The 15324-nt window shown below is 40.0% G+C and overlaps 3 protein-coding genes across 6 annotated transcripts in view; 1 reads left to right on the top strand and 2 right to left on the bottom strand.

Moving 5' to 3' along the window:
• Positions 1–1413: 1413 nt before the first annotated feature.
• Positions 1414–5815, bottom strand: gjb9a (gap junction protein beta 9a). The gene is made up of 4 exons (XM_028395118.1): positions 5489–5815; positions 3634–3843; positions 2865–3166; positions 1414–2781 (listed from the first exon to the last, which is right to left on the bottom strand). The coding sequence occupies exons 2-4, from the start codon at positions 3802–3804 to the stop codon at positions 2460–2462; spliced, it is 795 nt and encodes a 264-aa protein (XP_028250919.1). The 5' UTR covers positions 3805–3843; positions 5489–5815; the 3' UTR covers positions 1414–2459.
• Positions 5816–7569: 1754 nt separating this feature from the next.
• Positions 7570–12552, top strand: LOC114428038 (protein tyrosine phosphatase type IVA 2-like). Of its 2 annotated transcripts, none has more exons than XM_028396351.1 (8): positions 7570–7656; positions 8286–8426; positions 8533–8660; positions 8926–9589; positions 9668–9760; positions 10203–10333; positions 10549–10623; positions 10707–12552. In XM_028396351.1, the coding sequence occupies exons 4-8, from the start codon at positions 9494–9496 to the stop codon at positions 10816–10818; spliced, it is 507 nt and encodes a 168-aa protein (XP_028252152.1). In that variant the 5' UTR covers positions 7570–7656; positions 8286–8426; positions 8533–8660; positions 8926–9493; the 3' UTR covers positions 10819–12552. The 2 variants fall into 2 exon arrangements, with proteins under 2 accessions (XP_028252152.1, XP_028252151.1); XM_028396350.1 differs by lacking the exon at positions 7570–7656 and adding an exon at positions 7685–7905.
• A 1552-nt stretch (positions 12553–14104) lies between these two features.
• The window catches only part of eml5 (EMAP like 5), a 28091-nt gene continuing 26871 nt past the window's right edge, over positions 14105–15324 (bottom strand). For 2 of the 3 annotated variants that reach the window (XM_028395025.1, XM_028395026.1), the window contains exons 43-44: positions 15174–15283; positions 14105–15084 (exon numbers count right to left, since the gene is read on the bottom strand). In XM_028395025.1, coding sequence (XP_028250826.1) covers positions 15048–15084; positions 15174–15283 — 147 coding nt within the window. In that variant the 3' untranslated portion in view covers positions 14105–15047. The remainder of the gene's footprint in view (positions 15085–15173; positions 15284–15324) is intronic. The other variant, XM_028395027.1, reaches the window with a different exon arrangement.

Below are 15324 nucleotides of genomic sequence, written 5' to 3'. Positions count from 1 at the left end.
ACTGTGACTGACAGCCAGGGATGACCTTCATCCAGCACAGGTCCCTGCAGAGAAGAGACAGCAGGTGCAGAGAGAGAAGGTGAGAACGAATGTTTGAGCAGTGGTGTCTGGAGTTCATGAGTGAAGTATGTGAGGACAGAAGACCAGAAGGAAGACAACCAAAGCAGGATGTGTCTGAGGAGAAGAACAGAGAGAGCGGTTAGACTGCAGCCAGCTCAGCACACTGGGGGCCACAGATGCTCCAAATCACACTGATCAGGCCCCTGCAGATCACACAGACAGAGTCAGTCCCACATCAACCCTGAGAGGAGACCAACACATACAACACTGTGAGGACTTCAGTGCAGCCATGTCTCCCAGCACAATCCACATGACCTGTCAGTCACTAACCGCCAGCGGCAGTGAATCTAAACCCGGGGGTCTCAAACTTGTGGCCCGCAAGCCGATATTTTGTGGCCCCCCACTTGACATCAAAGTTTAGTGTTAGTGCGACCCACACATGTGAGCGCACTCCTACCAGCAGACAGAGAGCACACATTGAAAACTGTCAAGCGACGTGCTGTCTTGGAAAGTCATTAGCAGCCTAGTCACGCTGGTATGTTGACGTGTTTGTTTAGAGGTGCTGCGTGATCTCTGTGCGCATGTAGCAGTGCTTCGTCAGAATACAGTCCCAAAATGGATCAAACTAAGAGATTGCTGTGTGATAATCCGCATTTCCATTTGTGCTTGTTGTGAATACACAGGTCACATGAATTACTTGGAATTTCTTTCTTTCTTTTTTAATCAGGATTCTAGTTGAATAGAACCCGTGTTCTCAGTAGCTGCCCTCACTGTAAACAAGCTGCGCACACGCCTGACTCCTGGACATGTGTCTGTATGAGGAGGCAGTGAACAACTTATTTTCATGTTAAAGTAGTTTACATATTTTATTTAATTTCTATTCACATCAAATTGATTTTTGTTATACTAGCCTACATAAATGTCATTGTCTGTACTGTATCCCCAATGGTACAGCAAATCACTCAAGGAATATGACATGCAGGAATATTGCCGCTTATCAATTAATCGTTAATCGAACGATAAGATCATTCAACTAACGATTAATGAATTAATCAATAATTTGCATCCCTATTCTGACTTGTTATTAATAAAGATTGAGAACATTGGACCAGTTGTGCTTTTTTTGGAATATTTGAAACCCTTTTTTTTGTGGAATACTTAATGCGGCCCAGCCTCACCTAGACTACCCCTAGCGGCCCCCCAGGTAAGTTGAGTTTGAGACCCCTGCTGTAAACAATCCCCTCTTAAACACCAGGTTTCTACAGCACACTAAAAGTTATTTTTATGCAAAGACAGTCTACTAATAGTTTATATAGGCATTTTTATATAACAGATACATATATCACTGCTGGACCTAATTTTTTACATTACAGCTGACAAATATGAAGTGAGTGTGGTGTTTATAAGTTACACATGATATACCTTTAAAGAAGATATTGTCCCATCAATGCATGTTTTTCAAAATAATACACAGATTATAGCCCGCTTCCAAACAGGAAGTTTCAGTTTCTGTAAGTCAGACGCACTGCATCCCCTGGCAACACAGCATTGGAACAAAAACAAAGCAGCCATACGTCTGAACCAGAATCAGACCAGAATTTTAAAAGTTTTTTTAACCTGATTGTGCATAAAAAAAGATACACATAAGGCATGACAACCTACACTGCAAATGTAAAATGTTAAATGATGTAAAGTTGTAATGTAATGTAAATGACTTGTTCAGGCATACATGGATTCAGAGACACAACAAGGCCACATAATAGTGTTCTAAAAAACAAAAAATGCTCATTATGTACATAATTATCAATAGCTGCATTTGTGACCCCCCCCCCTTTTTATTCCCTGTGCTTTGCTCATACAATTGGCTGTCCAGAAAACTCTAGACACATCCACAGCTACTGTACATTAGATCAGATCAACAGGAGGTAATGCTGGGTGAACTTGATGCAGGGCACCAGCTCATTACAGTCCCAGTCCCAATTTGGTCCCATTAAAAGAAGAAATATTCTTTTGTCAATGTGACATCTAATAATATGCCATTAATAGTGCGTAAGATACCAAGAGACGTTACAATTTACAGTATTTACAACGAGATGGAAGATTTAATTTAAAATGATATTGTTGCAGATTAAATAGTGCTCTGCAGTGGCACCAGAGTGATGCAGTAACTGCCAGTATGATCTTAGTGTGTTATATGTGATGACTGGCAGTCCTCTTTTTCCTCAGTGTCCAACTACACATCAGCAGCTGCTGGTGGTAATCCATCTAAAACAGAATCATGAATGTTTCATGTTCCAGTGGATCACAATACACAGGAGCGGCCCAAGTTCAGTTTTCATAATTCTGTTCCTGTAAGTCACCCATGATCACAAACACGGGTCAGCGAGACTCCAGGATTCCTACAGTGTTGTACTCACAGCACCTTCTTTAACCTCATCCACATTTGAATTCAGCTGGCTCTCATCCAGCGTTGGGTCAGTCCGCTTATACTTGGAGCTGGGCCCAGCAAGTGTAGTGAGCTTATGCTGGTCAGCGCCGTGTCGCAACCTTGATAGTCTTACGATGCGCTTGCCAACGAGGTAAAGCATCTCAAGGATACACATAAAGATGCACACCGCACTGGACGCAACCATGAACAACATAAAGATCTTCTTCTCTGTTGGACGACTGATGAAACAGTCAACTGTGTTGGGGCAAGGATCCAGTGAACACTTGGATAGCCTAGCAGAGAAGATTAGAGGAGATTTTAGCTTGCACAGAACATTATTAATATTATATGAAACATTATCAGTTAATATCAATACCTGGGGAGGTCATATCCATGGTATATGTGGTACAGAATGTAGAGAAAAGATGTGTCAAATCCAGCTTTGAAGATTAAACTCAGCAGGTACGTCCACCAAAGGCCCCCTCTCTTCTTGCCAGGGTTTGCATATAGGTGAGGGCCATGGTGCAGCTCCATATGCTTCTTATCCTTTCCTTGACGGTACTTTACATGAGCCACCACCATCAGAGACGGGCAGGTGACAAAGATCAGCTGCAGCGCCCACAGGCGAATGTGGGAGATGGGGAAGATGTGGTCATAGCAGACATTGGTACAGCCAGGCTGCAAACAGAATGCAAAAATACAGTGGTGTTATAAATTATGAAGCAGTTTCTTTTTCCAGGATGACTAAGGTGGTTGAATTTAAGCCAGAGAGACTAAAAAAAGTTGCACTATTTTATATTTTAGTACAGCTAATACACCTGTAAGTAAGTGAGCCACACATCTTAATACAAATCGTGATTTTACAATACACTTCGATTAGGTTCAGGAGTTTTCTCAAACTTTAAGAACTATGTAACTAAGGACATAATATGTTTCAGAAAGAGTTAAACTGGATGAAAAATTATTCCACCTCCATTGTCCTGTATGACAGGGTCATAGCAGTTTGTGGAAGGAAGCCAGAGTAGCTGGAGAAAACCCATGCAGGCACAATGGAAGATTGGACAGATCCATATAGTGTAAGACATGCCAAAAAGTTGAGTAAAATTGTTATGATACAAGTACAAAGTTGTTTCAGTTTCAGTTACCTGTCGCGTGTTACACACAAAGTCTTTGCTCTCGTCACCCCACACCCTCTGTGCTGCCACCACGAACACCAGCACCCGGAACACAAACACCATGGACAGCCATATCCTCCCAAATGCAGTGGAGTATTCATTGACTCCACTCAACAAACTCTCCAGTCCCGACCAGTTCATCCCTGCTGCTGCACTGGCCTGGGAGACACTAAGTGCACACTGTGACAAGGAAGCACAAAAGTGACATGTTTATATTTTCCATAGCAAAGCTGCTTTGCAAGAGAGTCAAGCATTTAGAATGTTTTGTTTTACATTTGCAAGTTTTTTTTTACTGGACTGCACAACTAAATACTGAGAATACATAGTTTTTCAGGCTTTATCAGGCCCCTTACTAATGAACATGCTTCAGTAACTTAAATGAGATGTACGATTAATATTTTGTCAGTAAAACATCATTTCCCAAAATCTAGAATTCCGTCTCACTTTTTTTGTAAGTTAACAGCAGAGCGTATGGTCTTTATAGACACAACAAGTCTGTATGTTTTTTAAACACATAAAGGTTCTTTGTTTATCTCTGTTAACTCAGCTGCTGTGTGTGTTATTACTATCACCGCTGTCTGTGTGGGTCTGCTGCTGCTGAATGTAAACACTGTGTGAAGGTAATGAGTTTGTGAATTAAATTAAAGGCAGGGCAGTATGCATGCAAACCTGTCAACACATTGTAATATGGATCATCAAAATGCAGTCTAATGTTGAACGTTTCCTCAGGGATTGTTGAATCCTGTTTTCTAACATAAGTCACACTAATTTTCCCTTATCTGGTGTAACGCATAATAATTGATTAAAATGTGTAATTAGCCGATGTTAGACATGGAGCCCTGTAGGCAAATATGGGCTACGCCTTCCCACCTGGAGCAGCAGGGGAGCTACAACCGGATGCTCTTTGTGGTGAATATGATGGGCTCATTGTAAACTAAGGACAACGTCTTAATGGAGAGTTATAGCTGATTTTAATATAATGAAAACATAATTTAGAATGCTGGACTATAGAAACTTTGTATATTAAACCAAAGGTAGGAGAAATACATATATAGCGTAGCCCACAAAGGGAATGTAAGCCATCGTTTCTGTGGTTTTTACTGACTGGAAAATATTTAAAATAAAATCCATGTGGGTTCTGTAACACCCTCCTCAGACCTTCATGGTTTGTGCAGGAGTCAGTGAGTGTTTAGAAAAGAGTAAAATATTTGGATTTCAGAAAACAGGGGATGTTTATCACTGAGGAGTTTTCAGTGTTAACACTTTAACCTCTGGATCAACTCCACTGACACTTAATATGCTAAATAACACAGTAATTTAGCATGAGAGGCTCTGACACCGATAAATGACTGTTGATGTACATGCGCAGCAAAGATCATGTTGTTCCAGGCATTGAGTGTTTAATACCAGACGGAATGATGGGATCAGATATCAAACCTGGATTTTAACGACTCACATGAATAGAATTAATTATTCATCACACATTACTCATAATGTCATTGTCACAATGTGGAAGATTACATCTTCAAAGGAGCCCTGCCTCCACCACACCTCTGTCTTTATTATGAGCCTTGAACACTGCAGTCTTTTTACACTTGAATTTTTCAAGTATTAGTCATAGCAAAAAGGAAAAGTCACTTCCTTTGTGGATTTTCTTTGAGACTATATATCCCTTTAACTTTCTAATTTGTTGACAGAAATAGCACCCGGAGTGTCTGTTGCTTTGGAAAGAAAGCATGTCTGGTTAATGTCTCTTTGTTTAGCATTCAGTCCTGACTTTAACAACCAGTGAAATGAATCAAACATCAACAGAAAACAGTGTTACCTGGTGCTGAAGCCTCACTCAAACACCCCTAGTATGTGGACATCGGCAGGAGACGAGTAAAACTAGTTTCAACTCTTGAGCTCCTTCCTCTTTGTGCTCTGTCTCTGCTCTGCTGGCTGAGAAATCCTGCCAAACCAGATTCAGCCGCTGCAACGTCATAAAGCCAGCACAGCAACACACAGGCTTGACATGCTGTCTTGTCAATTTGCAGGAAACAAAAAGACTCCACTCCCTTTGAGATCTGTAACCTAACACCTTATAAATAGGTAAACAAACAGGCACATATGCTTTACTGAGCAGAGAGACAGAACCTTCATCTTTGCCAGATTGCATTCCTGTGTGTGTGTGTGTGGGAGTGGGAGAGTGTGTTTGAGTAGGAAAAAGAGACTAAGCAAGAGAAAAATGACACACCCTGTGTGCTGTTGGGTTGTCATGCAAATGTTTAGATGAACAGCATGTTCTCATTGCAGACAAGTGAACCGCCATTTCTTTCAGTGCAGCAAACTCCTTCGGTATCTGTACATTCATTCCATTAAAATATTTCAACCAATTAGACCACACATGCAAACAATTTCTTTGGAATGAGAAACACCCATGGATTTGAAAAAACTACAACTCCCAGTGGACAAACTGTGCATAGAGCCGCCAAAACTAACTCCTTACAGACTCCAGCACACCTCCCACCAGAAAGCTCCTCCATGGAGAAGTACTGAAAGTGATGTGGGGCTGAGCCTTACACTATAAGCATGTGTATTTGCATTATAATCAGGCCTGTCTCATCCACCATATTTATTAAAAAAGGGACAGAAATCCATCATGTAGACCTCAAGCATGTGCGCCAGCCCTAATTAAATGTGTGGGCATGCCCTGCTCATGTGGAAAGTATGGATAAGTTAAGGGATCCAGAAACTCATGCAACATGATTCATGTTTATATGAATTAGAAATATCATGTAAAAACAAGTTTGATAGAGCAGCATCTCGCGAGCGTAAAATATAATAATAATAATCTGTAGCTTGAAATTTGTAGGAGGAGATACATTTGGTAGATGACCCTCGTTGAAGGGCTCTCTGTAGACTAAGGCTTTTGAGTTTTATTAATATTTTGAAACTGAAACATATTTGAACAAATCCGACTACAAGTTTAATAGCCCTTGAAGAGCTGAACAGAATGATGTTTGAATGGTTTCTGTAGCTGAGTTGAGTTGAAGGTGGTTTTGAAGGCTGAGACTCCCATGTTAAAATAGATGCAGAAATTGCTTAATATTTGAAAAACTATAATTTAAAAAAAAACTTGGCTTTGGTTTGGAGAAAAACCAGAAGTTGTTTAGAGGGTGTTTTTACATTGGAAATGCATTAGGAAGGGGGCAGAGAGAGTTGATACAGTTGATAAACATTCAGGTTGTCATGGATGCAGGCAGGCAGGCAGGGCTGTTACCATGGTGACAGTCTAACACACAAGAGGCATACAAAGCAGCCACTTTTGTAGTCTTTATCAGACTTTAAGCATTGTTTCTGTCATATTGATCATCCTTCAGCTGTATACTACTTTTCCACATTCAAATCCCACAGCCTGAGCTTCTTATAGTCTTATGGTATTATTCCAGCCTTTAAGGTCAGTGACGTCATACTGTTCTTGTCTTCAGCTCTTTTTCATGTCTTCATAATATTACAACATGTACTTTTCAAAATAGGAGCTTCATCTTTCTAAATTCTTAACTGCATTTCAGCAAATTAAATTCAGATTGCAGATTCTCCAGCAATTCAGAGCAATCCTTCACATCAGCATTCAAAGCAATGCTTCAGCTGCAGCAATCAAACTTGCATTGTCTTCAGGAAATGCTTTTTTCTAGTTCATTTATAGATTTAAACAGTTTAATATGTTTTGGTTTTTGGCCCTTGGTAGATTTATGCAAAATAGTATCAAATATAAATATAATTTATATTTCTGCAACTTAATTAAACCCCGTATTTAACATAAATTATAAGTACTCAATTTCGTCCGAAGTTAAGTCCGAATGATCTCGGAAGTATCTTATTTTTGAAAGCTTGAAACCGGAAGTTGTAATTATTTGTTTCTAAGTCGACATTCGTGTGCATCATGTCTCCCTTGCAGACTCTTCTCTGTCATTAGAAGCGTCTGGATTTTTCGTGAAAGTACTACATTTTGTGAGTACTTACGTTAATCCTGTGCATGCGTAACACCGGTGTAATAACTGTCACTGTTATTTAGCCAGTGTTGTCTGTGTTAACAAGGTCATTGTGCTCGCTGTCATTTGGCTGTTGCTGAAAACCGGTTAATGGTTTAGCCTGGAAGTGTTAGCTTGCTATTTACTCTGGGAACATGATTGTTGACCTGCTTTTACATGACCTGGCTGGCGGAGCTTCTAATGACACAAGGCGCTGTTTGTTTGTCTGGTGAGAAACCTACTAAATCATGTGCTAAGTTTGTGTTTTAAACTACGTGGTATTTTATAACCTTGTTTATGGCTTTTAAATTTATCTTCGTCAATCTAGCTAGCCGCTCGGGTAGTTAAGGGGAAAACATATCCCATGCTAACGTTAGCAGGTTTTCGTTGTCCTGGTGTTTAAACCGTATAAAACCAGATCGAATATTATTTTTCGTTCTGTTATCTATTAATACAAGGTGCCTGCTGGATCATTTCAGAAAGATTAGCCATGCTAAACGGCATGGACGCGTATATCAACACATTAGCTAACATTCGAAATTCACAAACGGTAACAATTTCTCATACACATACATGTAATGTAACACTATCTTGTTTTCCTCTGCGCAGAAGGTTAGCATTAAGCTAGCGGGCCGTTGTCAGCAAGGACCCAGAAAGCAGCAGCATCATCATCAATGGTGTGTCTACATCCCGGAGCCGTCACATTTTCCTGTGTCCGCTCAATGAACCATCTCCTCAGCTCTCATCACAGTAAGTATTCAACCAGCGTGTCGCTTCGACGCAGTTCTAGCTGTAAAAGCAGTGAGAAACAGCTGCTAAAGTAACAACCTGCCGTTCTTGACGTTGTCCCTTCCAGGCTGCACATGTATGGCGTTTGCGAGGCTTGGAGGGGAGTTTTGCCAAGCCCAGCACCTGCTGCTTATTGTGGACAAGTGAACAGGAGACACCAGCTAGGCACATCCACTGCCATATTCACACACACAGGTGAGTAACATGAGTAAAGTAAGCATGGATGATGTCTCAGTTTTAAAAACATGAAAAAATATACTGTGTTATGGACAGCAGAGAGTAGAGGCACGCTGAATCAATGATCAAATAACATCCCCTGTCACACATTCACTACAGTCCTGGAGCTGTATGTTAGGAAGTAAAGGCCTGATGTGTGAATGTGGAAATCCACAAGGGAAATAAACTGTCAGGCTTAAACAGCACAGTGTAACGATACATTGTCATTTTTACATCCTCGCAGGTCCTTACTGCCATCCTGTTAACCCATATGAAGACAAGCCAACCTTCATTCAGTGACCTGTCCTGGGGAGAAGAGGAGGCGTTGGTGTCAGCCCAGGAGTTCCCACTGCTGTTCTCCTTTCCGGCTTTTCTGTTCTCTGCTGCTGAGATTTGTACACAGCTTCTCTGAATGGGCTAACAGATTTTAGAGAGAAGACAGATATTGTTTCCGTCTTTATTTTTTTCTTCTTCAGGACTTCTTCTCTTGCAATTCACAAGATTTTAAGTTCAACCAAGCCAGTTTTTCCTGTTTTGCCAAGACAAGTCTTTCCTCTACGTTTTTACGCAGAAATAGTTGTTGTTTTTTTTAATACTTTTTGTCAAAGGATTATATTATTTAGATGCTTTGATTCAAAACCACTCTGACAGTTTTTTTGTTCAGCAATAGGATTATTTGTCATTTGTCAGTTTTTAAACCATTTCGGTTTTTAAAGAGTCCTGCCTGAAGACTCTGTCTGTTACTCCATTCTTTGAAGAATAGTACTTTCTGATTTTTTATTCTTTATAACCAAACGTTTGTTGGACTGAAAATGAACCGACCGGCTCCAGTGGAAATCACCTATGACTGTCTGAGATTCCTCATCACGCACAATCCCACCAATGCACAACTGGGAAGGTTTATTGAGGTAGAACTTGTCTCAGTTGATTTTGTTTTCTGGAAGGGATGAGAGCAACACATGTTTAAGTGCATTTTGAATTTGCAGGATCTGAAGGCATTTGGAGTAAACACACTGGTGAGAGTGTGTGCTGCTACATATGACAAGACACCAGTGGAACAAGAAGGTATACAAATCCTGGTAAGTGATGCAGTAGAGAGTGTTGTGCCATTGGTCTTTTTAAGTAATTATAAGGACGTTTAAGCCTGTGAATCATGACTCACAGGTTTAAGTGTTTAAGAGCATCCCAACCATTAAAGGATTAGGTGTACTTACAGCACAGAAGTCTAAATAAACACAGAGCCTAAATCCTGCTACATAATGGTAACATGATAAAATGAACCAGGTCAGCAAAGTAAGGAAGATGAACTTGATCTACAGGTTAGTCGAGTTTGAATGACAGATGGTGAAACAGAAAGCATTTAAGTGGAAAAATGCTGGCACAGTATTTTCAGACATTCCAAACCTCCAGTGATCAGGTGGACATACCACAGACTCTTCTGGAGTATGGTTCTATCAGCATAATAACATGAAGAAACACTGATGGTCTGTCAATGTGCAACAAAGACTGTTTTCCTCCCAGGATTGGCCATTCGATGATGGGTCTGCCCCTCCAGACCAGGTGGTTGATGACTGGCTGAAACTGCTACAGGCAAAGTTTAGAGAGGAGCCGGGCAGCTGTGTGGCTGTGCACTGTGTTGCTGGGCTGGGACGGTCAGTATTAACTCGATATATTGATCATTACATTACATTATATTACATACAAGAGATAGATACAGTGGAAAAACATGCATTTGAGCTTTCCTTTCACCTTATTTAAAGTTTGTGCATTAAAGTGTGTGATTTGTACAAAGCTACCTAGGCGCTGTTGGTTTTGGTGTTCTCAAACAGATGGTTGCACATTTCCTTTTCTACTCATTCGTCCTCAGGGCTCCTGTGTTGGTGGCACTGGCTTTGATCGAATGTGGGCTGGAATATGAAGACGCAGTGCACTTGATAAGACAGTGAGTGCTCCGCTCTGATTCTGCTGTTGTAAATTTTTGTCAGTACCACAGACAGCTGTTCTATGTCTCCTTTGTTTTTTCAGAAAGCGTCGTGGAGCACTGAATGCCAAGCAGCTGCAGTACTTGGAGAACTACAAGCCTAAACTGTGTCTGCGCTTCAAAGATGCCAATGGACAGAGCTGCTGCATTCAGTAGGAATCTGTTCCTTGGTTTGTAACCTCAAATGTACGACATGTAGCAAAAAAACCCTCAAATACTAGAATTAAAAGCTTGTTTGTCTGTAAAAATTAAAAACATTTATTCCAAAAGTCACTTTCTCAGTTCGCTGTTATTCAACAGATTTGATAACGCTGTAGCTTTTGTGCACAGAGCAACTTGCAGGTTGAGTTTCTCAATGATCAATTGGCAACCTAGCATTCAGTTTTACAGTTGCTTCTGTGGTCGTGCTCTGTGTAGTCGTCCCTGTACTGAGTCTGAGCAGTTGTGATTAGTGAGATGAACTCGTATGATGTTTTTTTTACTCCTTCCTGTGTGGATATTAAGCCCACTTTACCTAACAGTGGGGCTGCTTTTGTGCAGTGGAAGAGAGTGGTCTTCACTGGTGTGTGTGTCATATAAAATGCATGTCTAGTGCTCAGTTTAGACAAGAGGATTATATTCCTGCAGATATGGTAGAATTTTAGAGTGGTGTAGAAGCCAGGAAGTGTGAGACTTAAAATCAGATTTTGGTACTGGTGCTGACAGAGACTCGGGATGATGCCAGTGATACCTAGCAGGTACTGAGCAGACTCTGGGCCATCATATACACATGAATGTACATTTATATACTACTACTATTTATAATACTTGTGTCAAAGCTTCTGTTTGCATACACATTGTTAGGCTGTCCCTTCTGTGACTTAAAGTTTTTTTTTTATGCAGGTGTCAAATGTTGTAGACATATTGAGTACGTTCATGGCCCTGATATGTTGCCAGCCTGCAAGTTGCTCTTTAGTCTCTTTAACTTTGGGATCAGACATTACAACTAATTCAGTGTTGTATGTTTGACAGAGAATTCAGTCTTCTATCGGCCGCAGCTTGATATTCCTATAAAACTGTTAAAATAGCTGGACGTGTGTGCATTGAGAAGCTTGATGGTTTATGGCACATCAATCCCCTCGGTGGCCGAGACTTACAAATGTATTTTTAATCAATACTCACTGACCAAACTGACGACAAACACAATCTGACAAGTTAGAAAATATTTAAGAAGTATGCTTATAAGGATGATGTAAAAGATGTAAAGAAATGTGTCCTCAGTAGGTGTTTCGCTGTATTTTGAGTCATAAGCTTCTGCTTCCCTGGAACAAACTCATGTTGGCTATTAATGTTTGGTGCTGACCTTCATAATACCACCAATGCAAGTATACCAATGTAAAAATTCACTTGGTGAATGTATTAATAAAGGAACACTGAAAGGTTTTGGTAGATTATCCTATTAAAAGTGCTACAAACACAAATGAAAATCCAGCATTTACTAAAAGATGAAGGAAAATAAGCTCACATTACATACACAAAAGTAGGATGTTGCAGTAATACAAACACCCTCATTGCTAATTAATAGGACAATCTCTCAGATACTTTGTGTTCCTGTTGCAACAACAGCTGTGTAACAGGAACGTGGGATCAACATGGCTGCCGCTGAAAGCTTTAGTAGCCACAGTCCTCATCTATTTCCTGCTCTACCTTGTTCATTGGTCATCTGCTTTGTCCGTAAGATACTTTGTGCTTTTTTTGTCAGTTTTGTAATGGTTTTCTTTCCCTTGTACCTTGTATCTGTTTGTACTTGTTATTTATTTAGCAGTTTTATCGTGTTTCTTTGTGAAATGTCCGTCTGATGGAGAAACGCCTATTAGTCTTCTTGTAAAATTAAAGTGTTTAGCACTGTAACTGCTGCTTTTTCTTTGTTTTAACACAACCTAATGTTATATTTTTAAAGGATGCAGCAAATTTGCTGAAATGAAAGCTGTTTAAGTTTAAGAGCCACTCAGAGGTGAATCACGTTGATCAGAGCCACTTCACATAGTAATATAATGACATGTATGGTATTCATGAAAAGTTCATGGGAAAAAAATGTAACATATCTCCTCTGGCAGTTCGTAATGATTGGACAGGCTTTCCAATATAAGGCAGAGCCTGACCTGATCTCGGTGCACTCTGTGTGTATGAGTGTGAGTTCCACGAAGCGAGCTTGCCTCTGGCTGTGGGGATGCTGTGTGAATGTGGCTGTCGGAGTGGAATCACAGCATCACGTGGAGCCAGTGGATGATTGAAGGTTGACTGGTTTTATTGACTGACCTGACAGCACACACGGGCTAACCTTGAACAAAAGACACCACAACAAATATTCAGTAAGGGGGTTTGTGACTACAGGAGGCATGTGGCATGTTATAGTTGTTCTGGTAAAGATGGTGCACCGAGGGATTTGTGAGAGACTATGCTGCTATTAGGCAGTTTAGTCAGCTTCATTGTAGGTTTTTCCCGTGGACAGTAGAGGGCACCATTGTCTTGTTGAGTACTTCACAGTTGACATTTGCATTAAGGTTAAAAAGCAGAAACCTGTTCTTAATCTCTTAAATGTCTTTGTAGGGCGTGAATCTGGAAGGTTGACCTCATCCCTACAATAGTAACATTTTTCTGAAAGATCTACAGTGTCTACAGTGAGGAAACAAATCTCCGAAAAATGTGTCATATTTATAAAATTTGTAAAACATGACTTTAAAACGGAGGGGTTACATCATTGAGGACACACACCGACACACAGACACCAGCATCCGAGGAAAGCTCTGTGATAATCTGCTGAATTCATGACTGCTGAACATCTCTAAGCTCTCAGGCTACAAGCAGCACCAGCCTGTGTGTGTGTGTAACTCTGAAAGGAACCCGGCTTTCTGTCTGATCAGGCTGAACAGGCCCTTCATACATTTACTATCTAACCTGTTAAGTATTTTCTTTTCAAACAAATTTTGTGCCTTTTTTTAGTTTTATTGATGTATTTTATGTCTAGATATTTCATTGCTCAGATATAAGAAACAGGTGTTTTCTTAACACCTAAAATTATATCATCAAAAAAATTGAAAACATGGAATTTATTTAATAATTAACACCCAAAAAAATCATCATGAGCTTGACAATCTGCACAAGCAAAATGGCTTTTATATAAATACAGTAAGTGCATTTATCTATATTTAAAGTGCCTTTCCTGATCATAGCTGAAAGCTTGTGATAAAAGTATGAACATGTATCACTCGAAATGTTAGTCCATGGTTGCCTTTTTTATTAAAGTGGAATTTAAGAAACATGTCACAAAAATATACAAAAAGAATATCTACAAATGATATTTACACTGGTGAAATGTAAATCAAAATATGCAGCAACATTTTAGCAGTTAGTCTTAATACATGGAGTCAAATGTTTTGCACTTTTTAATATTCTCCTTTCTGATAAACATTCCATTTAAGTAATATACTTTTATTACACAAAACATTAACTTACTGTTGTAAAAGGTCACACTGTTCATATTCATGAAAATGCAACAATAATATATCATAGCAGCACACTAAAAAGTGAATTGCAACAGTGCATCGAAATATCAATTTTTACAGCTATTCTTTTTTGTTTTCTGAGGATTTTGGTTCAGACAGATTGTCTTCCAGTAAGCCATGCACACGCACACCCATTAACCACAAAGAAATCCTCAAACAAGTATGCACACGTTAACATGTCATGAGGGGAACACTGCCGAGGGAGGTCTGAGGTCAACCACTCAACAACACAGCCACATTAACAACTCATAAATGAACCACCAGGGCGACACAGTGACCAGGTCAGGTGTACAGTGCATAGTATGCTTTGGCATGCTGACATCCAGAACATAACAGTGGATGTTACATTCAGGAGGAAGGCCACAGGATTTGGAATAACCAGTAAAAATAGAACAAACAAAATGACTACATGAGCCCAAAAAAAAACAATCAAACAATACAAAAAGAATCCAAACCCGCATAAACACTCAGATTAAGGCTAATTCATTTTGCTACATGTTTTAAAAAATGGCATTGTCAGTAACACAAATTCATAGGCCTGCCAAGTGGCAAATCTGCCATTTGGATACACAGATAAGCTCATTAAAAAAATAGTCCATCACTGAAATGATATGCAGAGATTTTTTCTTTTTTCTCAATGATAATGTCATGTTTTCACAATCAGGACTGTGATGAAAATGAGCCTTGCACATATATGCATGCACCTAGTTTTGAGGCAGTAAGTCAAATCACCACTCATTTACGAGCTGCCAGGTCTGTCCTCCTCCTCTTCTTCACTTAAATGCATCCCTTAGAGGGCTGATCTTTTCCATCCTAGGAGACGCCGAGTCAGGAAGGACCTCAGTGCGGGGTGTGGACACACCTCCACACAAAGAGGCTGGAGAGAGGGAAATAAAGGAAAAGGATGCATCATTTAACACTTGGATTGTTATAGCCTTTTCTACACCGTGCTGTTATTTGGAGCACCTGTTGTACCTTCTGTCATCTCCGCCGGCACTGACGACAAAGCGGTCTCCGTTTGTGAAGCGTATATTTGTCAAATGAGCAGAGTGGCCCAGGAAGCGTTTGTGTTTGGCCTGAAACAGGTAGAATTTGAAATATTAGTTTCACACTAATT

The sequence above is a fragment of the Parambassis ranga genome, chromosome 22 (assembly GCF_900634625.1).
Source record: "Parambassis ranga chromosome 22, fParRan2.1, whole genome shotgun sequence".
Classification (NCBI taxonomy): domain Eukaryota; kingdom Metazoa; phylum Chordata; class Actinopteri; family Ambassidae; genus Parambassis; species Parambassis ranga.
Note: the sequence above shows the minus strand (reverse complement) of the source record. Positions and strands in the feature narration are given on the sequence as shown.